The following is a 25878-nucleotide window of genomic DNA, read 5'->3' as shown; positions in this document are numbered from 1 at the left end:
ATGCCCCCTGTGGATGACCCATCCCATAAGCTCTTGACTCTTACTGTGCCTTGCCCTCAGAAACCACTGCAGAATTCTGCTATGTTCCCTGGTCTTCATTGGGTGAACGTGTGGGCCTTCCCCTATACTTGGGTAAATTAGTCCGGAGTATGTGCTAGGGTTGGAGACGGCAGTGGCACCCCACTCCAGTCCTCTTGCCTGGAAAATCTCATGGATGGAGGAGCCTGGTGGGCTGCAGTCCATGGGGTCGCCAAGAGTCGGACACAACTGAGCGACTTCACTTTCACTTTTCACTTACATGCATTGGAGAAGGAAATGGCACCCCACTCCAGTATTCTTGCCTGGAAAATCCCAGGGACGGGGGAGCCTGCTGCCATCTCTGGGTTCGCACAGAGTCGGACACGACTGAAGAGACTTAGCAGCATGTGCTAGGGTGATTAGATAGTGAGTGTACCATCTCTTTCTCTCCACCACTATTTTTCTGTCCCCTGTGAAGAGCTACTGCTTCCTGTCTGGCTACCTTGACCTCTTTTTGACCTGATAGCATGCCAGCCACTTAAGAGGTATGAGCTATTGAGACAGAGACCAGGCTGAGTAATGAGATGACAGCATCTTCCATTAGAGCTGTACTCACTATCAATGCTTCTGTAATCTGTAAGAGGGTCTGAGGGAAAACACAAAGAAAACCTTTCAAGACTGATTCAATTAAGAGCCTCCCAAGAGACACTGAGCACCAACAATGGAAAATTCAATATTGGGCTCACAGAAAGACATTTCTTTGCATAAATGTCCTTTTTCTCTAATGTGTAAGGAAAAAATTCTGCAGCAACCTTATGAAAAATATGACATTTAACTTTAAAAAGAGGTCTTCCTCTTTCAGATTCTTTAATACCAGTATTCATAGGAAATTCATTAGGGGAGATGTGAGATTATAAAATGAATGGTTGCTCTGTGGAAAACCAGTTGTTCACATGTACAGCCAAAGTCCAGCAGGCAATTACATGCATTTGTAACCCTGGGCAATGTTGAAAAAGTGGCTGTCAGGGTTGTTACAGTAGTGTGGGTGCCAATGACTATTTTCTTTACCTTATAAGGAGTAAAATATGCAACCCCTCCCCCAAAACTGAGTTCAGTATTAAGCAGCATTCAGGAACAAGCTGGTCTTCTTTGTCCTTCAAGTAGCATTGTAATAGTCAGTCATCACATGTACAGTTTATAAAGGGCTTTTGAGCTGTTTACAGGGAGATATTTAACGAGATCCATTTCTACAGCAGGATCAAAATGGGCTCATCGGGTGAATGTGAACTATTGTTCCTGTTTTAGGTGTGACAATAGCATTGTGGTTAGGTCTTTTTTCCAAGAGCTTGAAATATTTATAGATTAAATAATATGATGTCGAGAATTAGTTTCCAAATAATTTAAGGTAGGCAGGGAGAGGAAGATAGGGATGAAAACACGTTGACTGTGAGTTGATTATCACTGAAGCTGCTGATGAGGGTTTATTGAGGTGTTGGGGTCTTTATTGTATTTCTCCTCATGTATATATTTGAAATTTTCAACAATAGAAGTTAAAAACCAAAATATGAAAATTAGTTCTAGTTTATACACAGGATGAGAGACTCCTATTTTGAATTGATGGACTTAAGGTGAGATTCCCTCTGTGACAAATGAAGTTGGGTACAGAAGTCAAGCATTGTTCTTTGCTAATAGTTATCTGGGTAGAGCTCATTGCACCTGACCAACAAGAAGAGGTATGAATCAGCTGTGTTCTGCATGCAGTTATTGACAGATGGTGTGAAAATTTTAAATGACAGATGGTGGTAGTTACTAAACAATAAACAATAGCTATTTATCTGGAACCAAACAGAATAGCTACTTTTTGTCTCTGGTGATATGTCTAAAGTTTGCTGTATAATTGGTATTTTAACATCATGATAGGTGTGTTCTTCTAAGAATATGAAGTTTAGTCCATGGCCATACCACCCTGAATGTGGACGCTCTCATCTGATCTCAGAAACGAAGCAGGGTCTGGCTTAGTACTTGGATGGGAGAATATGGATGTTTAGGACTTCAGAGAGTTTTGTTTCCAGGTTTCTGCTTCTCCTTAATGTTCTTTTAGAAAGATTAGATTTACAATATTACATTAGTTTTAGGTGTACAGCATGAAAGTGACAGTCGCTCAGTTGTGTCCAGCTCTTTGCAACCCCAGGGACTATACAGTCCATGGAATTCTCCAGCCCAGAATACTGGAGTGGGTAGCCATTCCCTTCTCCAGGAAATCTTCCCAAGCCAGGGGTCAAACCCAGGTCTCCTGGGTTGCAGGCGGATTCTTTACTATCTGTGCCACCAGGAAAGCCCAAGTGTACAGCATAGTGATTCAATATTTTTATAGATTATACTGTACCTCATAAAGCTTTAAGCTCTGGCTTAGTGTTAACTATCATTCCTGAGAATAAAACTTGAGTATATTAAATTAAACAAGCAGTCCATTGAGGGGGTCGACTTGGGAGCAAGCATGGCACTGAACATTGTAACTGAGAATTTGTATCGTGGATGTTTTAATAGGTTATAGGTCAAAGAAAATTTCACGAGGCTCTGTTTTTTTATCAAGCGTAAATTATCAAAAGCTTACACAGGCTCTGGGCTACCTGCCAGGGACACAAAAATACGTATGATACCTCTTCTCAAGGAGCTCGTGATCCAGTTCGGACATTAGACAGCAAGCCCCAATCCACAGCCTGCAGCAGAGAGTAGTAAAGAGAAGTATACAGTTTTGTAGTGAGAGTACAGTAGAAGCTTTGGTAAATTCTGATCGGGGATGCCAGGATGCTGATAAAGTGGTATTTGAGCTGGGCCTTGAGGAATAAATAGGTGGTCAATTGAAGGAGGATACACCATCCTAAGGTAACACATAAATGAAAGCAGAGAGGGGAGAACACAGTATGAAATGCAATAGCATGTGACCCAAGGACTAGGTTCCAAGGTTAGGTCATATGTAAAAATTGAGTGTATATTCCTACGTTTATAATGCATATAATAAGACAGTCCTTATTATGAAAGGCAAGTAAGGCAAGAACTGAGGAGGTCCAAGGGTACAGAGGTTCATGCCCCTACCTCTAGCAAGTTAAGAAGGTGGCGGATGGCTTGTCCCACGTTATCTAAAGTATTTTTCTTTTGTTCTCAATTCTTTTATGCTGTATTATATTTTTTGCTGAGTACAAATAGCTGAATCCTCAGTGTATATTGTATAACACAACTGATTCTACTGTCCAGCAAGGTATGATGAGGATGGGAAAGAATCTGCCAAGAAGAGGGAAGATGGAAGAACCAGCATTTAGGGGGATGTTACTTATGTGCCCCAGGTCAAATTAGGAACTGATGTGGACAAGGTCAATATGGCAAAAAAGAGTGAGGGGGAGATTAATCTTGTGTCCTTTCCCAAAATTAGGGCACATTTGGTACCTAATAAGGGGAAAATCCCATGGATTTTCAGTCATATACACATGGTTTGAAGGCACTTCCCACAAAGTCGATTCTCAGCAGATGCAAATAAATGTTGATCAAGTTCAATTTGAAGAAAAAAGCAAACTGGAAAGGAATTGACTTTACTTTCTTAACTTTTCCTAGATAGCCTGAAATTTCTACACAATATATATTACATTCAGAATTAGAAAATACTAAAGCTGTTCTAATTTCCATTCATTTATGGGCAAATTTCATTTATCCCACAAATTTTTGAAATCCTGCTATTTGCTGAACAGTCTACTAGGTATTTGAGACCAACAGTGAAAAGGCAGAGTCTGCAGTCCCTGCCCTCATGACGCTGTCACTCTAGGGAGGCAGGTGTCAATCACACAGCTACAGGTAGGTATGACAAATGGTCCGCTCTGAGGATCCAGCCTGTTCCGAGAGTCAGAGAATGGCTCCCTAAGGAATGACTTTGAAGCTGCCATCTGAAGAATGGGTCTGGGTCAGCTTGGGCACTGGGGGCTCTTGTATCTACTCCAGAACTGAGGAAGTGTTTTGAAATGGTTCACATTGATAGTCTAAATTTTTAAAATATACATAATCTGGATTATCTGGATGACCCCAAATACTGCTACCTGATTTCATTACTCACATTGCCTTTTTGTTATTGTTGTTAATTAAAGTGTTCCTTTATTTCTCTGGATTTTGTGATGTTTATGGAATTGGTAAGTTTTTGTTTAATTTTTATTTTATATTGGAGCATAGTTGATTAACAATTTTGAGTTAGTTTCAGGTGTACAGTGAAGTGATTCAATTACATGTATACATGTATCTATCTTTCAAATTCTTTTCCCATTTAGGTTTTTACAGAATATTGAGCAGCTTTCCCTGTGCTATGCAATAGGTCCTCCTTATTGGTTATCTACAGTGGGGAAGAGTAGAGGGAGGGATAGATTGGGAATGTGGGACTGATGAGTTCACATTGCCTTTTTGTTTGTAATCATCTTGCAGCAAGGTCTAACTTGGGGACTAGTCTATTTAGAAGCCTATTACAGTAACTGCCTAGGTAGGAGTTGATGGTGGCAGAGTGTAGTAGTAGCAGGAAAGACAGAAGTAAATGGTTTCCAAATGAATTTAGGAGATTGATAGGTTGTGCAGTCACATTGGTTATGGAGAAGATGGATAAAGGAGTTGGAACTGTAAATGGGTGACCCCACAATTTTGACTTAAGTAACTCAATGAGGGCTAAAGCCATTTACTGAAGTAAGGAGATGGTGGTTATCAGAATGAGTGCTGGATAAACCCAGTATATCTTCAAATCCTGGGCCTGTCCCTGTGACTGCATGACTCTGGGTAAATTACCTACTCAGTCTAAGCTCTTCTGTAAAATTTGGGGATAAAAACAATAGTACATCTCTGGAGTTATAATGATTACGAATAAGAGTGGAGGTAGTTGTGGCAGTGGTGTTACATGTAATAGGAATAGGTGGGGATTGTAAATAACCCAGAGGAGGTACCAAGCAGGCAGGGGTGTGTGTGTGTGTGTGTGTGTGTGTGTGTGTGTGTGTGGTGTGCAGGAGGTACCAAGCAGGCAGGGTGTGTGTGTGTGTGTGTGTGTGTGTGTGGTGTGCAGGAGGTACCAAGCAGGCAGGGAGTGTGTGTGTGTGTGTGTGTGTGTGTGTGTGGTGTGCAGGAGGTACCAAGCAGGTAGGGAGTGTGTGTGTGTGTGTGTGTGTGTGTGTGTGTGTGGTGTGCAGGAGGTACCAAGCAGGTAGGGTGTGTGTGTGTGTGTGTGTGTGTGTGTGTGGTGTGCAGGAGGTACCAAGCAGGCACGGAGTGTGTGTGTGTGTGTAGGAGTGTGTGTGTGTGTGTGTGTGTGTGTGGTGTGCAGGAGGTACCAAGCAGGCAGGGTGTGTGTGTGTGTGTGTGTGTGTGTGTATGTGGTGTGCAGGAGGTACCAAGCAGGCAGGGTGTGTGTGTGTGTGTGTGTGTGTGTGTGGTGTGTGCAGGAGTATCTCAAAACAAAACAAAAGACAAACTTGGCTGGAAAACCACACTGAAGAATCACAAGCATGATTTTGACTGTGTGCTTATTTGTTTTGTTAGAGCAGGCTGGTAACGAGATCAAAGTTCACAGAGAAATCAGCAAAATTGTTATTTCAGGACCACTCAGGCGGGCACACTTTAATGGCATGTCACTCTTCATATCCAAAGACCACAAGTGTTACCACTACATTCAAGAATCAGCAGCAGTGATATTCTCAGCATTGATTCCTTGGTACGAAAGGCATGTAAATAACATAGACGTTCTCAGGCTATACAGTTGGCACCTGAAAACATCAGTTTCAGCATAGCATTTGTTTCAAGGGATGAGCACATTCTTGGCAGCTGCATGGTTGTCGAGGGCCCAGGCTCCAAGGAAAATAGTCACGGCTTTAAGGGGAAAAAAGTTGAGCTTTGACTTCAGTGTCATTTGTCATGCCCTGCAGAGGAAGAAACAAATCACAGTGGATAATGATAAAAATGCACAGCGTTAGCATTTTGTTGGTTTTGCAGTTTGCTTTGGTTGTGGGTATTCAGCGTTCACTTGAAAGGTCTTCCAAAGCCTCTCTGTAGTAGCCTCAGTGTGAGGTGTTATCTCCTTTATTGCTTAGCATCCTAATAATTTTATTTTCAGGGGCCTAATGTTCTCATTTTTTTTCCTGTTGCGTGTCTAATGCTTCTGTGAAAATGAACGTCTCGGCAGTAAACAGACCCAAAACAATTACAGCAGGATGCACTGAAAAATTATACCTATGGGTATAAATATCACGAGGCAAGTGTGAAAAGCTGCCTGGCTCTATCTGTACTTATAGATCAGTGTATCCAGCAGGGATCCTCTGGGGGCTGCTTGAAGGGAGGGCCACACCTGCTGTCGGTTTTCTTGGAAAGAGAATTGGTCAAGCATCCCCTGTTATCAGGACCTAGGGTTCCCTACAGTGCCTAAAGCGGGTCAGATGCACATAATCGCTGCACTCTTAGAGCTTGTGCTTTAAAGTGAGAGGCAGTGGAATCATGGGAAAGTATCTAAAATGAAATAGACACACATTAAAAGATAAGTCATAGGAAGCGGCCAGGCATAGGAAACTCCCTGGGGTGCGAAGAGTGTCGGCCTGTTTCTGGAACAGAAAGAAGCTTGATGAACAAGAGGGAGGCGGTCAGACCTGAGGTTGGGGAGGTAGGAGAGGTCCAAGATTGGGGATTTTTATGGGCCTTGGGATGTGTTTGGGATTTTAGTCTAATTGCAGTGGGCAGTGTTAGAAGGATCAAAGCAGAAGAGTAATTCAAATGATTACAATTATTCCTGAGATCTTTGAGCATCACAGCTTCAGAACAGTAGGATGGCTCCCTGCTGCCGCTCAACATCCTTCTCCTTGGGATGAGTGCTTATTTGAAATTTCGACTGCCTTTTCAGGCAGACTGGTTTTCCCTTATCTCAATATCCTCTGTGAGGAAGGGGTTGGTTGCCCCACGGCCTCACACTCCATGGGGCCATTCCTAACCCTCCCAGTTAGAGAAGCAGAGTAATATTTGTGTCCATATTTATATCTGCCATCCCAATGCAAGAGGCTACTTGAGGTAAGGTTGAACAGACAGTGAGTTACTAGCTGGAGCCATGTGAGAGTTGCTTTTCAAAAATGAACATGAAAATCTTTTATATAGTCTCCTCTGGTGTTTTAAACATAACAAGCCCAGTGATATATCGTAGGCAACTTGGCAATATTGATTGAATTTAAAGGGGAATATTCTTATCAAGTAAAAATCTATAATGGTCATTGTTTTCTCTTTAGCAAGTTGGATGTTAAGCGATCCGAGTCATCATAACTGGGTGATGAATTACAGACACTCACCAAGGACACTCCATGCAGGGTACCTAAAGGCCAGTTAAGTGTGTGGTATTAGGGGACGTCGCTGGTAGTCAGTGTTTAAGACTTCGCCTTCCAATATAGGGTGTGTGGGTTCAATCCTTGTTTGGGGAATTAGGATGCCACATGCCCCAGGGCCAAAAAACAAAAACATAAAGCAGAAGTGGTATTGTAACAAATTCAATGAAGACTTAAAAAAAATTGTGTGCTTAGGGCTATAAACATTTTTTTTATATACTTTTACATTTCAACAAGAGTTGACTTGATTTCCCATGCCAAAAAAAAAAAGATTTTTAGGAATTTTCTTAGTTTTGTGGTTTGGAATCACTTTTAGTATCAATTATGTGTGGGCAGGGATAAGGACACCATCATCTCTTCCAGCTTTGGGCTTCTTCATCTGCATCTGTGGACACTTTGCTTCTTTTGTGTCAGGCTTTACTTATTGTCTGAATGAGTTCACAAACTCATGCTTCAGACTCGCTTCAAAGAACAATTTCTGCCAAATCCTGGGAGGTTAAGCATAACCTTTGTGTAACCCAAAGGAGGGTAATCAAGGCGCAGGGAAGAATGGAGTCCTCAGGTTTCTCTGAATCAGGATAGTTTGTAACCTCCAGCTTGGGGATTCTGATGCCAGGGCACCATTGTTCTCATTAAAGTAGGAGAGGTGACAACATTTTAAACATTTCATGCAAAGCCTGGTAAATATCATTCTGCCACATGCAAACATAAATGACCCAGAAGCATCATGTCTACTGAAAGCAGAAATGGTTGATCAAAAGTGTTTGTGGGTTTTTAAAAAAACAAGTCGGGAAAGGAAATAGAGAATGAAAGAGGCAGTTCCCAAACTTGTCTGCACATTGGGATCATCTGGGGACCTTTCAAAGAACACACCACTCAAGCTATACCCCAGACTATTTGAATGACAGTCTCTGGAGGCCATCACAGGTGTCAGTACTGTTGATGCTCCCCAGGGAATTCCAGCAACCCACAGGCCTGGGGGCCACCAGCCTACAGGACAGCCTCACTGAAGTGCCTGCACAAGGTGGGACCTGGAGAAATCAGGTTTCTAAATTCTACAGATTAAAGAGGAATTAGTTTTAAACTGAAAAACACCATCTGACTAAAACCTGATTTTGAACATTCTCAGTGAACATATTATGTATATTTATATTAATACAAACTCCAGACATCACATGTATATTTAAATAATTCCTGAACCAAAAATATATGCCAGAAAGCCAGTATTTGACTCCAAAGAGATCCAACCAGTCCATCCTAAAGGAAATCAGTCCTGAATATTCACTGATACTGAAGCTGAAACTCCAATACTTTGGCCACCTGATGGGAAGAACCGACTCATTGGAAAAGGCCCTGATGCTGGGAAAGATTGAATGAACGCAGGAGAAGGGGATGACAGAGGATGAGATGGCTGGATGGCATCACTGACTCGATGGACGTGAGTCTGAGTGAACTCCGGGAGCTGGTGATGGACAGGGAGGCCCGGCGTGCCGCAGTCCACGGGGTCGCAAAGAGTCGGACACGACTGAGCGGCTGAACTGAACTGCTGTGTGCTTCACCCCAGCCCCTCATCTTCACCTGTGGCCCCCCAGGACAAGAATGCAAATGGAAGCCCACCTCCCTGCCAATGGGCTCCAGGCAGGATCTCAGTAGAGCAAGAGTTGGGGATAATAATCTGAAAGGTCCACCTGACCACCTGGGTTTTTTTTTTTCCTTGGATTTGTCTCTTTAGTACCACCTGAGTGCCATGCTAAGGATGCTTGCTTATAGAAACGTGAATCCTAAAACCAACAGCTGTGGCTCAGATTCGAGCCCCTTCCATGTGTGTGTACACTTTGGGCGTCTTTCTAAAGGTGTTCAGCGCCACCTCTCCTCCTGCTGACAATGGGACGCAAAGAGATATTTTTAAACTTAACTTGAAAGCATAAAAGTGTTTCTTATATCATCATTCTTGAAAAAAGTTCTCAAGTGTTTTCTCTCGTTATAAGAATAGTACATACATTTGGAAAATGTAGAAAATCTTTTATTTTAAATTCCTAGAATCAGAACTAACCCATGTGGACATTTTGGAATATTTCCTTTTAATCACATTTTGCATTCAAAAACTGAGTATTGTACTACATATGATTTAATATGATTTTTTTCACTTTTCACTAAGTTGTGAGGATTATCCTATGCCATTAAAAGACATAATTTTAATGTATGACTAACATACCACCATATAGATATGCATACTAACCATCTATTTGTTTCTTTTTCACTGTTAAAAAGAGTACTGCATGCATATTCCTGAACTTAAAAATATATATGCTCCTCACCTGCGTTCATCAGCTGTGACCTCTATACTCATGGCATTTCTTTGACACACATGCATTTCTCTTACACTTGCCAAATCATCTGAAAGTGGGCTGCAGATGTTGTTGATACATCAGCCCCCAAATTTTGGCATAAGTATCTCTTATTTTAATTTAGCATTGATTGGATTATAAGCTCAGTGGAACATTTCATTCATGTTTTCAAATGCATTTGTATTTCCTCTGTGATCTGTTCATATGCTCTCCCTACTTTTCCATCAGTGATGTAGCACTTTACTCATCAACATCTATGATGTATGTGAGTGAAAGCTGTACCAGATTGGCACCCAAATGCCAGTCACACCTCCTAACAAGGTGCTAGGTGCTGTACACAGGGATAGCCAATGGTGTGTAAGAAATTTTCTCTGTGATTTAGGGTAAGGCCTTGGCTAATGCTGTTTCTGTCAGTGACAGAAGTATATTCAGCTCACTGACGGTAAACATTCTGTTTGTGACCGGGGACTACGGGAAGAAGTAACTGAGGTTGAATGGATAAGTATAGTTAAACACCGGAGAAGGCAGTGGCAGCCCACTCCAGTATTCTTGCCTGGAAAATCCCATGGACAGAGGCACCTGGCAGGCTACCTACAGCCCATGGGCTCCGCAGTCAGACACATCTGAGTGCACACGCACACACACACACACACGCACACTCTAACTAGTAGGAGCAGAGTATCTTGTCCTCCCAGTTAATTTTTTTGTTTGTTTGTTTTTAGATGAAGCCCCCAGGAAACTGTGTTGTTGTTGTTGAGTCACTCAGTCATGTCCGACTCTTTGCAACCCCATGGGCTGAAGCACCCCAGGCTTCCCTGTCCTTCACTATCTCCCAGAGTTTGCTCAAACTTAAGTCCATTGAGTCGGTGATGCCATCCAACCTTCTCATCCTCTGTTGCCCCCTTCGCCTCCTGCCCTCAATCTTTCCCAGCATCAGGGTCTTTCCCAGTAAATGGGCTCTTCGCATCAGGTGGCCAAAGTATTGGAGTTTTAGCCTTTAAAGTATTCAAAGATGAGTTTTAACAAATAAAACCACTTGTCCAAGGGCCACTACCTTGATCTATCTTCAGTTGGGATTTCTGCAGAAGAACTCTTTGCTGTCCTGAAACTGCACACCCTGGCTGAGCGGCCATCCTGGGACCACCTGAGTCAGATGCTGGGGTGGGGGGCTCTAGGTTTGCTGCAGTTTGGCCTTCCCTCTCTGCAAGTTAGGGTTTGTAATTCTTGCTTCCTCAGTAAATTGTTAGAATACACACCTGCGCTGAATTTGCCAGCAAATAAATCACACTGGGCAGATTTGCAGCAGGCAGTTACAGGTGGAAGCAGCTCAGTTTCATGCCCTGAGCTTTGCACAGCCTCTCCCCTCTCCACTTCCAGGGCACAACTGTTTGTCTTGCGGCTCTCTTTTTATTAGTGTAACATTTAATCCCAGGAACAGGGTGGTATTAAATGTCACGCTGAGTTTGTGCAAGGCCTGGTCCTGATTCAAGATCCAGGCTGGAGCACGGCCCCAGGGAAGCAGGCCTCCTATCTCTTCCTTGGTTTGTCTGCCCATTTCCCATCCCACATTGCCTTCTCTCTCTCTACCCCCTTTCCCCATCCTCTTTCCATTTCTTCCTGCCTGCAAAGACAAGATTTGCAAGTGTTGCACCCATAGTTTTCGGAAGCTGTCTCTTATATCTTGCAGACGCATTTCTTTCACAAAATCATGAAATAAGAAAGTAACAGAAGGAGAGTACAGAGACCAGGTGTGTCTCACAGTTCTTAGGCCGGTTATTAGCTCTAAATCCCGGGAACTCTGATGAAAACAGACCCAAACAGGCCAACAAACCCCCGTTCCAGGGACAAAAGTGATCAAATCAAATGTGCTTAGGACGTGTGTTCAGTTGGCCTCTCTGCCATCTCAGAAATCTCCACACCCATAGCCACGGTTGAATTTAGCGAGCTGCTGCTTTTGTTCAGAGGAAATAAAAGCTTCTGCCTTTGGAGGCCGCACTGTGAACAGACTTATCCCAGAGAGGCAGAGGCTTCGCCACCACTGGACGCCCTGCTCTGCCCTGTGAGCAGCTTTCCTCAGCACTCCCAGGAGCCAGCCACCCCCACCCCACTCATATAAAACCTGCCTGCCTGAGGGAACAGGACGACCAGCTGGTGTGACCACAGACAATTGCTGTCAGTCACCATCTCCCCATCCAGAGCAGGAAGCTGGGACTTCAGGGAGAACCCTCCCCGCCCGCCCCCAGCCAAGCCGGGCTGCCCCTCTGCAGCTCTGAGACTTGGAGGAGGTGGCTTTCAGGAAATCCATCCACCTCTACAAAAATTTGTTACCTTCTTTGCCCTAGATAGACCTTCAGAGGCTTTGGATAGCACTTAGCTATTGAAGGCAAAAGGAGAAAGGGGTGGCAGAGGATGAGATCATTTGCGTCACTAACTCGATGGACATGCATTTGAGCAAACTCTGGGAGATAGTGGAGGACAGAGGAGCCTGGCGTGCTGCATTCCAGGCGGTCACAGAGTCAGACTCAACTTAGCAACTGAACAGCAACAATAGCAATCAATTATCTTTCTCACTGGATTTCCTCAAGTTTTAACTTAAACTGATATTTATTTATGGAATTATATACATGTTGTAGTTAAATTTCATTATAGAAATGTCATGGAATATGAAACACCACAAAGAAAAGAAAAGTCCCATAGTTCTGAAATAACTGCTGTTCATAATTTGATATCTTTGTTTCTAACATTTTATATGCTTAAAATTACATCCTCTTTACCAAAATGGGCTCATTCTGCACATACTGTTTATAGCTTTGTTTTTCTCATTTAACATTGTACCATAAACTTTTTTCCATTAAATATTCTTCTATAACATAATTTTATTAGCTACGAGTATTTCATCTTATGAGAAGATCATTGTTTATTCATAAGTACTCTATTTTTAGACATTATCTTGGATATTTCAAGTAATGTGCTGCTATAAATAATATTTAAATGAATATCCTTATGGCTAAATCTTATAAATCCCTGAAACTCTTCCTTAGGACAAAGGTTTGGAAATAGATTCACAGCCTCAGTAGATATGAACATTTTGATACATGTGGTAGCATTATCCACCAAATACAATATGCCAATTTATATTCCAACCCCAGCTCCTCAACTTAATTATGAGTTCTTTGAGGCTTACTCATATGTATACCCCACAGTGAGGGGGTAGTGTTGGGTATACAGACAAACCTGTGCTTAAGTTTCTTCAACTGTAAAATAGATATAATAGTACCTACTTAGAAAAAATAGGATTTATCCATAAGGTTTATTTCATGAGGGTTTAATGAGTTAAAGCATGTAAAACCTGAGCCCAGTACCTAACACATAGTTAAGAATAAATGTTAGCTAGTGTAAGTATTCTACTATATGGGATTTCTACTGTGTGAGTTTTTGAAAGAATCATGTAAATAACAGGCTTCTCTGGTAGCTCAGCTGGTAAAGAGTCTGCCTGCAATGCAGGAGACCTTGGTTCGATTTCCTGGGTCAGGAAAATCCCCTGGAGAAGGAATAGGCCACCCACTCCAGTATGCATGGGCTTCCCTGGTGGCTCAGACAGTAAAGAATCTGCCTGCAATGCAGGAGACCTCGGTTTGATCCCTGGGTTGGGAAGATCCCCTGGGGGGTTGCATGGCAACCCCCTCCTGTATTCTTACCTGGAGAATCCCCGTGGACAGAGGAGCCTGGTGGGCTACAGTCCATGAGGTCGCAAAGAGTCAGACACGACTGAGCAACTAAGCATAGTGCATGTATTTATCATGTTTGGGCCAGTGCTCAACACGTGCTAACTATTTAATAGAGAGCAGTTATTGGGAACCAGAGTAGTCTGTTGTAGTGTCATGTAGGTAACTAAGAGGTAGGCAGAGGGTTGAAAGCAGGCATGTAAGAATCAGGATACAGCTTGATGGACATGTTCTAGGATAGAGAAACTCAGGTTGGGAGGTCAGGAACACAGAAAGGCAGACCAGGCAGTGAAGGGGTTGGGAACGCAGGCGGACAGACGGCAAATGGGGCAGCAAGAGGGCAATGACTGATTTTGAGAAAAACATCCACCTTGGCAAGGAAGTCACCAGAGACAAGCGTGCTGTGTTATAAGGGGTCAGTGTCTAAGTCTGACCAGCCTATGACCTAAAAATAAAAATAAACGAATTGATCCCATGTCTTACTTGGATAGAATACGACAGAACCGATATGCCCATTGCTAGAAGAAAGACAGATGGTCCCTCCATGTTCAAGTTTCGCTTCCTATCAAGGATAGAGAAATCACTCCTGTGTCTGCTACAGACTTCGTGTATCTATTATTTGAGATAATTAGGCACCCAGGCTGCGAGCCACCCAGAAGCTGTCCTCCTAAAAGAGATCTTGCTGACCCACACCAGTGCTGTGGAGAAACCCAAGCTGTGGGTTGGGACCATCTTGTTAAAAGAAAATTGAGAGTGAGTTTTTCAGTCATGTAGCAGCCTTGACTACCCAACACTTGACCAAATTGTTCTTTAAGCCTGGGGTTTTTATTGCCTTAGGAAACCCAGGACAAAGAGGATTTCTTACCACAGTGAATTAACTACCCGACTCCTTTTTCAGGTATTGTGTTCATGGTTTCTGTTGAGAGTACATTATAAATGCTTTTCTATTGGCATCTACTTTAAAATGAGCAAAACATGCCAGTAGATTATGGATAAGTTTCAGGTAGAATCTACTTTTCTTTTATGTTTCATGTAGGTCGAATGAAAATAAATGCCAGAGACGCACACATCCTGAAATATACTGCAGTTTCTCTGAAAAAGCAAAGTCAAAGGCCATTCAAAAGCTCTAAAGTAAAGAACACCTTAATTCTGACTGTAAAACAAGTTTCCCTTTCTAGTCTACCCCCACTGGCTTCATGCAGCAATCCCCAGCGTGAGGCCCTGAACCTGATTCTCCCTGAGAAGCAGTCTTGACCCTCTTTGGATATTTGAGTATGTGTGTTCATGCCATGTTGCTTCAGTGGCCTCTGGCTCTTTGCAACCCTCTGGACTGTAGCCCGCCTGGCTCCTCTGTCCGTGGGATTCTCCAGGCAAGAATGCTAGAGTGGGTTGCCATGCCCCCCTCCAAGGGACCTTCCCGACCCAGGGATCAAACCCGCATCTCTTACGTCTCCTGCGTTGGCAGGCAGGTTCTTTACCACTAGTTCCACCTGGGAAGCCCCTCTAATTATTGTGGTTTTTATATAGACCCAAGGCTCAGATGGAGCTTTTAGGTGGAGGTAGCAGGGGGCAGGGAGCAGGCAAAGCTTATGGTTAGTTACCATGGCCTCATCATAATCACCCACCTATAACTTCATTCATATAGTGAAAGAACTCGGGCCTCTGTCATCTTTAATATTCCAACCATTGATATGTGGTCCTGCCTCTAAATCAGTGGGATATTTTAAAAGTAAGATACATGGAGTGGAAAGTAAGGATGTTTATCTAACTTTGCATAACTTTGCATATAAACCTAAACTCTTGAGTTGGCAGTCATGATAAGAATGGGGGAAAGGCACCGGTTATAGCTTTTCTGAATGAGATATCAGTGGAGATCTTTTGACACTGTGCACTCTGACAGTAGGAAACGTTCGAAATTTTGAGATTTAAGGGGAAAGCAGAAGTCACACTGGCATGAGTTTGCTTTGCTTAAAAAAAAAGGTAAAATTTTCTGTACAAATGTATATATTCCCCTCCCCCACAATCCCCACGTAGCCTGTATATACATATTTCTGAAATAATCAAATTTAATATGAAGAATCCATAAAAGGAAAGCATGAGCAAAAGTAACTATAGGTCACAGTCAGACTAAATTCTCATGATTCATTAAAAAGCCATAAAAATACCCCATCAAAGCTAAACTATTGGGGTGGCAACTTGTGCGTCTTCACATCACCAGTGAACTGCTTGGAGCTTGCCCTGCAGGCATCATTTCTAGTGGGAATCATGCAGGAAGAAAGAAGCACAGAAGGGACTGGGACTCTTGATTCCATTGTTTGGAGAGATTCTTAGGAAGGTGTTACCTGATGATGGAGTGATTCTTTTGCCTGGGACCCAGACTATGGCACAAGGTGCTGGCAGAATAGACCTACTTGAGCACATTTTGTACATGCGTGATGCGCCATCTAGTGGTTAAGTGAGCCTAACCTTAATGAAAAGGAAAATGGCCTTTTCTGGTCCCTGGTGTCTCCAAACTCTCCCCCACTTGATTAGAGCAACAGGAGGTTTGATGCTGTAGGCTATTTGGGAGAAAGGAGAACAATCTGTTTTCTCAGAAGGCATACCTTGAATTTATATTAGGTGGTGGCACGGGGGGTGGGGGGGCAGGTAGAAATACTGATATTATAGTAACTATACAACCCAGAGGTTGCAAATTGGCAGTGTTTGGCCCAAGAGTACTTTTTTATGTTTTAGTTGATGGAGATATAATGTTCACAATGCCCTACATAGATCTTCAATATATAACTTGATACATTTGTAAAATTTTGCCTGTAAATAGTCTTCATAATTACCACCTGAATCAAGATCAAGGATGTTTCCAGCATCCCAGCCGCCTCCCTCCTTGTCCCTCCATTAGCCCTCCCTCAGATATAACCGCTCTTCAGAGACCTGTCACCACAGATTTGTAATGACATCATTAAATAGACACTCCTAACCCTAACCTCAGAGAAGGCAATGGCACCCCACTCCAGTACTCTTGCCTGAAAAATTCCATGGACAGAGGAGCCTGGTAGGCTGCAGTCCATGGGGTCGCTAGAGTCGGACACGACTGAGCGACTTCACTTTCACTTTTCACTTTCATGCGTTGGAGAAGGAAATGGCACCCCACTCCAGTGTTCTTGCCTGGAGAATCCCAGGGACGGGGGAGCCTGGTGGGCTGCCGTCTATGGGGTCACACAGAGTCCTACACTACTGAAGCAACTTAGCAGCAGCAGCAACCCTAACCTCTGGGAAAGGGCAAAATCCTATAATCACCATTTTAATAGTTTGCCCCAACGGGGACAGTTTTCTCATGAGAAACATTTCGTGGCTAAACAGAGGCTCTGTTTCCTGGGTTCACTGTTTTTCAGAATCCAGGTGGCATAATATCTCTCTCCTCAGCCCCAATTCCTCATATGTTGTTTTTCTTCCCCAGCTTCTCACTGAGAGATAAATCCATTTGGTGCACTGATTGTATTTTCCCAAGTGTCTCTGCAGGCAGCCAAGTAAATTTTCAAAGAAATCCATTACTTCTGAGCGGAATCTCAGAGATGCTACTGACTGTCATGGCAAAGCCTATGAATTCTGATGCAGCATTTCCAAAATTAATGTGGATATCATGTCACCAGCGACTGCATGACACTCTGTTCATAATAAGCCAAACAAACTATAATGGTGAGAAAGGCTCTCAAACCCATAATTCAGCAAAGGCTAATTTATAATGCGTAGCATCACACAGTCATTGTTGCCATTTCTACAAGACCTCTTTTTGTTCAAATGAAACTAAATTCCCTCTGAAGGTCAACATGTTTACTATGTCAAGAAGCAGAGCTGGTTCTGAAAGAAAACTATTGTGATCATTCCAGAGCTGTCTTGTGCATATCTGTCTATTTGATTACTGAACAAACACACGGTCTATCAGCCAGCAGGTCCAGTAAGCAAATCACTTCCCAGTATTTTGCAAGGTGCTGGAGATAGAAAAAATTGAGATGTAGGAGTCCTCTCTCATTATCCAGGAGTTGAACTTTGTTTAGACCTGTTGTCCTGGGGCCTGCAACCTGGTGTAAAAAGAGATGGCTGCCTCTTTACAGGCATTATCCTAACTTATTCCTTTTTACAAAAAAACTTGTGTTTTTTTCCTAATTATTGGTGATGGATTTGGAAAAGTGAAGAATGTAAAGAAGAAAATACAGGGTTTCCCTGGTGACTCAGTGGCAAGGAATCCACCTGCCAGTGTAGGAGACACGGATTCAATCTCTGATCCGGGAAGATCCCGCATGCCGAAGAGCAGCTGAGCCCGTGCGCCGCGATTACGGAGCCTGTGCTCTGGAGCTCAGAAACTGCAATTCCTGAGCCCACGTGCTGCAACTACTGGAGTCCGCGCGCAGTCAAGCCCAGGCTCTGCAACAAGAGGAGCCCTCTCGCTGCTACTAGAGAGTAGCCCTCGCTTGTGTCAACTAGAGTAAAACCCGAGCAGCAACAAAGGCCCAGCACAGCCTAAATAAATAAATAAATAAATAAATTTTTTAAAGAAAATGCAAAATTCCCCAGTCCACCAAAGAAAGTCCAACATGGCTTTGATTAATATCTTCCAATGAATTATAATTCTCTTCATTTTCTGTGTGTATACACAAATATATATTTATCTTATGGAGTTGGGATATTATGATTTTTATCTATCAAAAGAAAGTCTTGAAACATATTTACCACTTTGAGTGACTTAATAATTTCTAGAATTTCTTTATAATTTTTAACCACTCTGTTATTGGAAATTTTCATTGTTTGCTGTTATAGAAATGTAATGCCTATTATTTCTACCATACTTTATAGCTGGAACCTCCAGAATAGGGTTAAATAATAATGGTGATGCTGACTGTTCCTGATTATAAAGTCAATAACTCCGATATTATGACCACTGCTGAGTTGAATTGAATAAAAATCATATTAAGTACTTTGAGTTCCAGATTTTAAATATCAGCAATGGGGAATTGAACATTGCCAAATGTCTCTTAGTGCAGTTGAAATAATTAGGTTTGTACCGATGTGGCCTATGGATGTGTGATAATTTTATTGATAGATTTCCTAATGTTGGTCCTCTTCCACCAGAATGAATACTACTATTATATCATAGAGTAATATACTCCTAATGAATTGTCAAATTAAATTCCATACTCTCAATTTTAGAATTTTAACATTCACGTGTGTTGAGCATTGTTCTTGAGAGGTAACTAGCGTGGCAGGATGAGAGTCACACTCCGTCTCATTCTGGTCTGTTGAATGCAGGTTAGCTAAACTGGACATGGACCTGTTTTTCTAGTATTCATTCTCCATTTTTTCTTGATCTCTTAACTCAATTTGTTTTTCCCTTTGTGAATTGACTAAGTACTCTTCTTAACTTTTTTCAAAGCACTCATCACACTCTTATATTAAGATGCTCTGTAAATGTGCCTGCTGCTCTTGCACGAGTGGTCTTGCATTCAAGAGTTTTCCATCCTTCTCCCTTAGTCAACAAGTCCTGTGCACCTAACCTCTCCTGTAGGGTCCTGGCAAAGCGGTGCAGTGACACTTGGTGGAAATACACTTAGGTGAGTTTTGTTAACCTACTGAGATCTCCAAACCAGCCCAGCACTCAGGAGGAAGGCAAGGAAGTGGAATAATTCCAAAATCTGTGACTGCTGAGCTTCTGTGTGGCAGCACTATGAGTCCAGAAGGCAAAAATCACCTTCCGACGGCTTAGGAGTAGACACAGCAGGGATGAGTGTGACACGCTGAGACCACCATCCTGTATCCTTTATCTGCCCCACGTGGCTGCTCCGTCCTAGTCCTGATGGTGGATAACAGAGAGAAGCAATTACTTCAGACACTTCTGCCTGCCTTAAGTACATACTCTTAAAACTAAGTATACTTGGTATATTCTAATAATTTAAAAAAAAAAATCCTTCCAACACTCATCTCAAGACATCACTTCCGTATAATATCTTTCAGTTTCCAGTTCTTTACCAGGAAAAGGCTTACAAAATATGGACCCAGCCCAAAATTAAGGCTCTCCTTTGAGGCTATAAACCACTTGAGGACAGGGGTTAGGTCTTATGTATATGCCAACTCTCACTATGCTAGGCATGTAGTTTAAGCTTCACTGGTGTTTCTGAAATTAATTGCTCCTTTTTTCTTGCAATGTAATGTTACTAAATGATGTTCCTCACACCTACTTAAAGACGCAAAGCAGCAAGGACAGTACAGGCCTTTTAACAAGTAATGAGAAATAGAATCAATCAAAACCTGTGATGAAAATTAATGGAAGAAATGACAACAAAAATGAAGGGGAACCTAAGTACACTATTCAAGCTAGAATCCTAAGGAATGTGATGCCACTTGTGGAATCATCCAGGTGATGACTCTTAGGTGAAGTAGTTAGCTTCCAGACCATCCTTGCAAGGGAGCAGTCAGTGGGTATCAGTGGCTTCATGCTTCTTTGCAGTAACTAGAGTTCCTTTGAAGGCAGTGAAAAGTTGTGTTCAATGATTACTTTCTCCTTTTCCTTAGGGTGTTAAATACCACATTATTTGAAAGTTGGGAGATTGTTGGACCTTACCCTTCCTGGTGGGTTTTTAACCTACTGCTGTTGGTAATACAAGGCTTGAACTGCTTCTGGTCTTACTTGATCGTAAAAATAGCTTGCAAAGCTATTTCAAAAGGCAAGGTAAGATAACACTCACCCTTTCTAATATGTCACAGAAAACTATGGTTTGGGGTTCTTCTGAATCACCAAGAACATTATTTATTATTTAGAATTTCATCAAAACTGCTTTTTCTCCTTCAAAGTTTAGCATAACCTCTTGGAAACATAATACAAATTTTCATTTTCTTTTAGTGATTTTTTTACATGTAGTATTGCTTTGCTGAGTGATCTGCATTGCTTTGCTGAACGATCTGCATTCATAATTTTAGATTCATGGAAATACATTATTGACTGTGTTCCTGTTCTCCCTTTCTCTATCTCCTTTGGTCCTTCTCTGATTATATTAAACAGAAATGTAATAACTCTTTTATCAGAAGTGTTACTTGATGCATTCTGACCATTTATAACTTGCCCGTAAATATTTAGTTAAATCTCTTTGGTTAAAAATGGGGCTCATAATAAAGCATCCTGGGCCTCAACCCCTCTGTGTAGAGCAGTGACTTTTCTGGAACATTCTCTGCAACATTTTCTTACTTTCGTTGTTTGTTCTCTTCCGTCTGCCCACCTGGAAGTCTGGGAAGTGGAACCCTTTACATGTAAGTTTCTCACCCCTCTCTCTCTCCATCCTGGCTTCCACGTTAGCCTTTGGAGCAACACTCTGGTGCTTTTGCCTCCATGCATATTGTTCTGTCTAATCTGTTGACACTGCCTCGAGGCTCTAACCAAGGTGTGGCTCCCACCAGCTGTGAGGGATGCTAGGGACAGCTCAGATAGTGCCCTTTTGTGTGAGCCTGCATTCTGCTACATTTTGCATGATCCAATAGAGAAAGAAGTGGATTTCTTTCACTGGTGTTCAACATTGGTTGAAAAACAGAAATAGACCAAAGTGAAGTAGGAGAAGCGGGACTAAGTTGAGGAGAGGACCAGCATGGTCCAGCAGGGAGGTCTGAGCATCAGCTCTCTGCCAAGACTGCCCTGGGCTGCAGGACAGCACCTGACCACTTTGTCCTCCGTAAGCACCTGCCACGGAGGCTCGGGGCATCGAGCTACGTAGTATGAAGCCTATACTTGGCATCATCTCCTATGTAAATCGAAAATAATTAGAGCAATGAATTGTTTAGAAGCAAAAGTTTATCTCTTTCTCTATGACCTCCTGTTCTAAAATGAGCATGTATTTCTACTAACAAACAAAAACAACAACAACAAAAAGCCTCTCCTGTCCTTATTTGCATACAAATTGCACAATACTGTCAATATGATAATGGTAACTGAAAATGCAAGGGGGCCATAGATTAGATAATTTGTGGCCTTATTGCACTGCTATTTCTACCAGGTATATTGTCTTCTCTCCAGCTTACTCCTTCAACTTTTCAAGGAGGCAGTCAATTTTATTCCAGATCTCAGGCTTCAAACTTTTAGTCACGAGTCATGGGCTTTATATTCCCGTGCGTTATTTTAAGATACTCTAAACTGTTCCTTTCTTTGAAGGTAACTTAAGTATAAATTTTTTTCCAAATGCAATTAAAAATAATCTTACTAAGCATGCAAATGTAAATTAATCACTCTTTGAAACTGGAGTTTTCTTTCCCATTAGCAGCTTAATTTATGACTAATGGATTGCTAAATGTAGTGGAGCTTTTATTCTAATGCTGTCTTTGTGACCCATCTTTTATTTTTAAGTTAAAGTATCCTTATAATCCAGTCCTTTCGGTGTTTCAGTATCTAAATTTTCTTGGAGATGGTCCTTGTGAGCTAAGTCTCATCTCAAGGGCCATTAGAGTGAGATCCATTTTTACATATTTACTCAATCATCTCTGCTTAGGCTGGAGCAGCAGTGCTCAGTTCTCACCTTCTCCCAAACCCACCCCACCTGATAGAGGTGATAATTGTCCTGCAGGAATGGGGGCTTCTCGGGTTGGGAGTGCAGGGGGTTCCACCATTCTCCAGTTGGAGGGTAGCAGTGACACAGAGAGAATGAGATGTAGGAAATCCCTCAGTTCATTCTGAAATGCTTCCCAGGAGACTCTGCCAGCTTTTCAGCCCAGCCCTTAGGGAATCAAAAGGGACTAGATTGGGAAACATTATTTGAAGCCAAACAAGCCACCAGGTCCCTATTGCCACTCAGTTACTCAGGGGTGTTAAGGCCTGTTGGGATAAATGTTCACTATGTTTGTAGGCATAAAGTAGGAGGTACAAATGATTTTAATTTAAAGGCAGTAGAGTATTTCCTTAATTTCTTCCTAAGTTACCTCCTTATGAGACCATATGGTTTTTTTTCATTCTTTATGGAAATGTATAGACTTATATCCTGATGCCAAGTCATCCTCATGATTGGATGAGTCTGAATGGAGGATGGAAGAACTTTGGAATGATAGGAGTCAGTTCATGATGATGGGAGTCAATTCATGATGATCCAGTCACTAGATTTTTCTTGGGAAATATTTTAAACAATTCCTTACCCAGCGAGTACCCCAAATGCCTCCTGGTGCCATTAGTTGTTATGTTGTATATAAAACAAAATTTCTACTTAATTCTAGCAGACAGAAAGACAAATTAAATCATACAAGAATACATTAAAAAGCCAAATAAGAATGATGTTTTAATGATCAGAGCTAGTAAATATCTCCATTAGCGTAATTGAGAGCTGACTGTAAAGGATTCTCAAAGAGAATGTGATCATCAAAGAATAAATAGTTCTATTTGTACCAAATTCCTATAGTGCCATTCTAGTAGTATGGTATTCTCCTTTGCCAGTGAGAGTGGGGTTCATGGTCTAGTACATTCTAAATATCCAAAGGTAACTTCAGGAAATCAGCAAAGCTAACCCCCTGTGAAACCTAAGTCCACCTACATCCCTTGATCACTGACTTTGTTCTATCTCCAGTGAAAAGGAATGTATTGCTCTGGCAGCGTTCCTATCCTGTTTGACTTTTTAAACACTTAGATGTTTTCCTTTATGTATGACCTCATGTACTTCTGAGCATCCTATACCTTTATGATTTCTTCAGAGCCGATTGCACTCACCTTCTTGTGTTCTGCAGGTGTCCAAGGATGATCGAAGTGATATTGAGTCTAGCTCAGATGAGGAGGACTCGGAACCTCCAGGAAAGAACTCCCATACTGCGACCACCACCAATGGGACCAGTGGTACCAACGGGTATCTCCTCACTGGCGCTTGTGCCATGGATGATTAATTACTCAAAACTACAAGTCCCAAACAAAGTGAACTGTTCATTCCTGGAAGTATTTAATAAATTGCAAATGCAGTTCCTTTCATAATCTCTCAGCACCAGAAACAAAATTTAGGATTATCAAAGCATTTTGAATAGTGCACTGCCACATGTCCTGTCCGTGAATGAAGAAGAATTACCATTCTATATATGTAGGCATGCTTTATGTAATTGACACAAGGGAACGGTATTTGCATTTGTACTGTCTTAGAATATTATTTATTTTCTTTTTGTATTTGTTTGTAAATCTGTGGACAAAAGAGGGTTTCCTCACTCTTTTTACTCTCTGGGTTCATGACAGTGAGGGAGATGCTCCGTTTGCTTCTACCCCTTTCTTGCTGTGACCTAGTCCACTAGGAGCATCAGCTTAATTGGTCACTTAGAGCAAGCAAAACTCAGTGCAAGATTCTCGTGCAGCTCCAAATAGGTTTGCTCTCTTTGTGTCACAATGCCTGTTCTGAAATGGCCTATTCGGTCTCAAGTGACCTTTCTCCCAGTGTAAAGTTGAAACAGGATGAGCTCAGTTTTGTACTTGTTATTTTTCATGGTCAGTTGGTGGTAGTGGTTTAGTCGTGAAGTCGTGCCCGACTCTTGCAACCCCGTGGACTGTAGCCTGTCAGACTCCCCTGTCCATGGGATTCTCCAGGCAAGAACACTGGAGTGGGTTGCAGTCGAACCCGGGTCTCCTGCACTGCAGGTAGCGTCTTTACCAACTAAGCTACGCGGGAAGCCCTTCATGGTCAATCAGCTGTTCCAAATAGAGTGTGGTTATTGGAGGATTTAAAATTGTTTTGTACGTGTTAAATTGCTTTGGAATAGACTTCTTTTCTTGCGCACACAGCCAAAGTTTCTTCAGTGAGAATGGTAGCTGGTTGGGGATTAACTTTTTAGGTTACGGAGACTTTTTTTTTCTTTGTTCTCCATTATGGGGTCAGTGCTCCAGCTCTGAAGGAAGACTTAAGTTCATGGTCACAAACACAGAAATCAGTCTTCCAGCTGGGAATTTGTCCCATGACCTGAGAATAATACAAAGAGAGCAGCAGATTTCAACCAGGTTTTACCACTACCCCTTTAATTAGTGCAGTCTTCCACTATGGTATGAAAAAAAAAGCTACGTATATTTGGGGGCAGAAAAAGGGGACTTCAAAGAGTTGCCAAAAGTCACCTCTAGTGCAAAGCACATTACTGCTACCAGCTTTCAAGAAAGCACCCTATCTAGTATTTGGTCTTGTTTGTTGTTGTTGTTGTTGTTTTTTCTGGGCAAAATAAAGCCAGTGAGAATAAGACCATTTTACCCTTTGTCTTTTCTCCTTAAACATAACCCTAACATAACAGAATTTCCTGTTACTAGAAACTGAGCAGGGTTACACTGTAGGTCCTTTTGTCTGCTTCTTTGAAGGACTTGTTCATTTTCGAGGAATTTTTGTTCAAATGGAGCTATTTTCAGAAAAAAAAAAGCAACAAAAATTCTACTCAGTAAACGAGAAAGACTACTGAAAAAATAAGTGTCCATCGTCTCCTACAGGGCAGTGTTATTTACGTATAGATAAGAAAACCATGCACATAAACCAAAGATTTTATCTCTTTTCTTCCAGCTTTTAGTCAAAGGGAATAAAAAGTTATTATAAATACTTATTTCATAAATCAGGAAGACTGTCTCCTGAAACAAAGAGTCCAAAACCACAAAGGGATATCAGTGTGCAGGTCACGACTAGTGAAAGGGACGGCAAAGCGCTAAAAAGTGCACGTCCTGCCCAAAGCCACTCACATTCAGTTCAGGTTTTTTTTTTAATTGAAGTAAAACTTTGTGCCCACATTGTGCACCATGATTGTTAATACTTAAAAGAATGCTCCCAAACAAAACCTCACACTGTAAATGTTAAATCTCTTCCCACCTATTTATAAAATAATGAGGTTTTTGTACGGTCCATAGTAATGATGGAAGGGCCTTAGAAATATGTCTGCTTTTTTGTTGACGAAATGGTATAATTAACTCTTCTTGGAAAACCTTTTTATTTCACAGAACAGGGGTATGTCTAGGAGAGTAATTTATGGATGGTCAAGTTGTAAGACCAATCATTAAATAGGAAAAGTACTTGTCAAGTCATCTAAACATCTGCTAAAATGCAGATATATAAAAAGTAAAGCAGCAAGCATGCTATAGCTGAAAATTTTTGATAAGGTGAAAATGTCTTCTCAGCTAAAATATGGAACAGAAGAAAGCCTTGTGCCTTGCTTCAGTATCACAGCAAGGCCTCTGATGGGTGAAATAAACCAGAAAGCCACAGTGTGCTTCCGTTTGGGCCATTTGACACTCTTTAGCATAGAAGAATAACTTCAGAAGATCTGCTTGTAAATTAAAGGTTTAGAAGACTTGCGTGACATGAAGAAAATTGCCTGTCCTTAGCAAAGACATCTGAACATCTGCCTTTTGTTCTTCCCAAAAGTCACTTAGAAGGAGAATTGGGAATTCTCAGAGCCTCCCTG

At 41.9% G+C, this 25878-nt stretch overlaps 1 protein-coding gene across 2 annotated transcripts in view; it reads left to right on the top strand.

The window, feature by feature from the left end:
• Positions 1-24588, top strand: part of CERS6 (ceramide synthase 6) — a 344938-nt gene extending 320350 nt beyond the window's left edge. The window contains exons 9-11 of one of the 2 annotated variants that reach the window (XM_068967951.1): positions 20026-20182; positions 20734-20757; positions 23203-24588. In XM_068967951.1, coding sequence (XP_068824052.1) covers positions 20026-20182; positions 20734-20757; positions 23203-23355 — 334 coding nt within the window. In that variant the 3' untranslated portion in view covers positions 23356-24588. The remainder of the gene's footprint in view (positions 1-20025; positions 20183-20733; positions 20758-23202) is intronic. The other variant, XM_068967950.1, reaches the window with a different exon arrangement.
• Positions 24589-25878: the final 1290 nt, after the last annotated feature.

This window comes from Capricornis sumatraensis, chromosome 3, assembly GCF_032405125.1.
Source record: "Capricornis sumatraensis isolate serow.1 chromosome 3, serow.2, whole genome shotgun sequence".
In the NCBI taxonomy this organism is placed as follows: Eukaryota; Metazoa; Chordata; class Mammalia; order Artiodactyla; family Bovidae; genus Capricornis; species Capricornis sumatraensis.
This window is presented reverse-complemented; position numbering and strand designations above follow the sequence as displayed.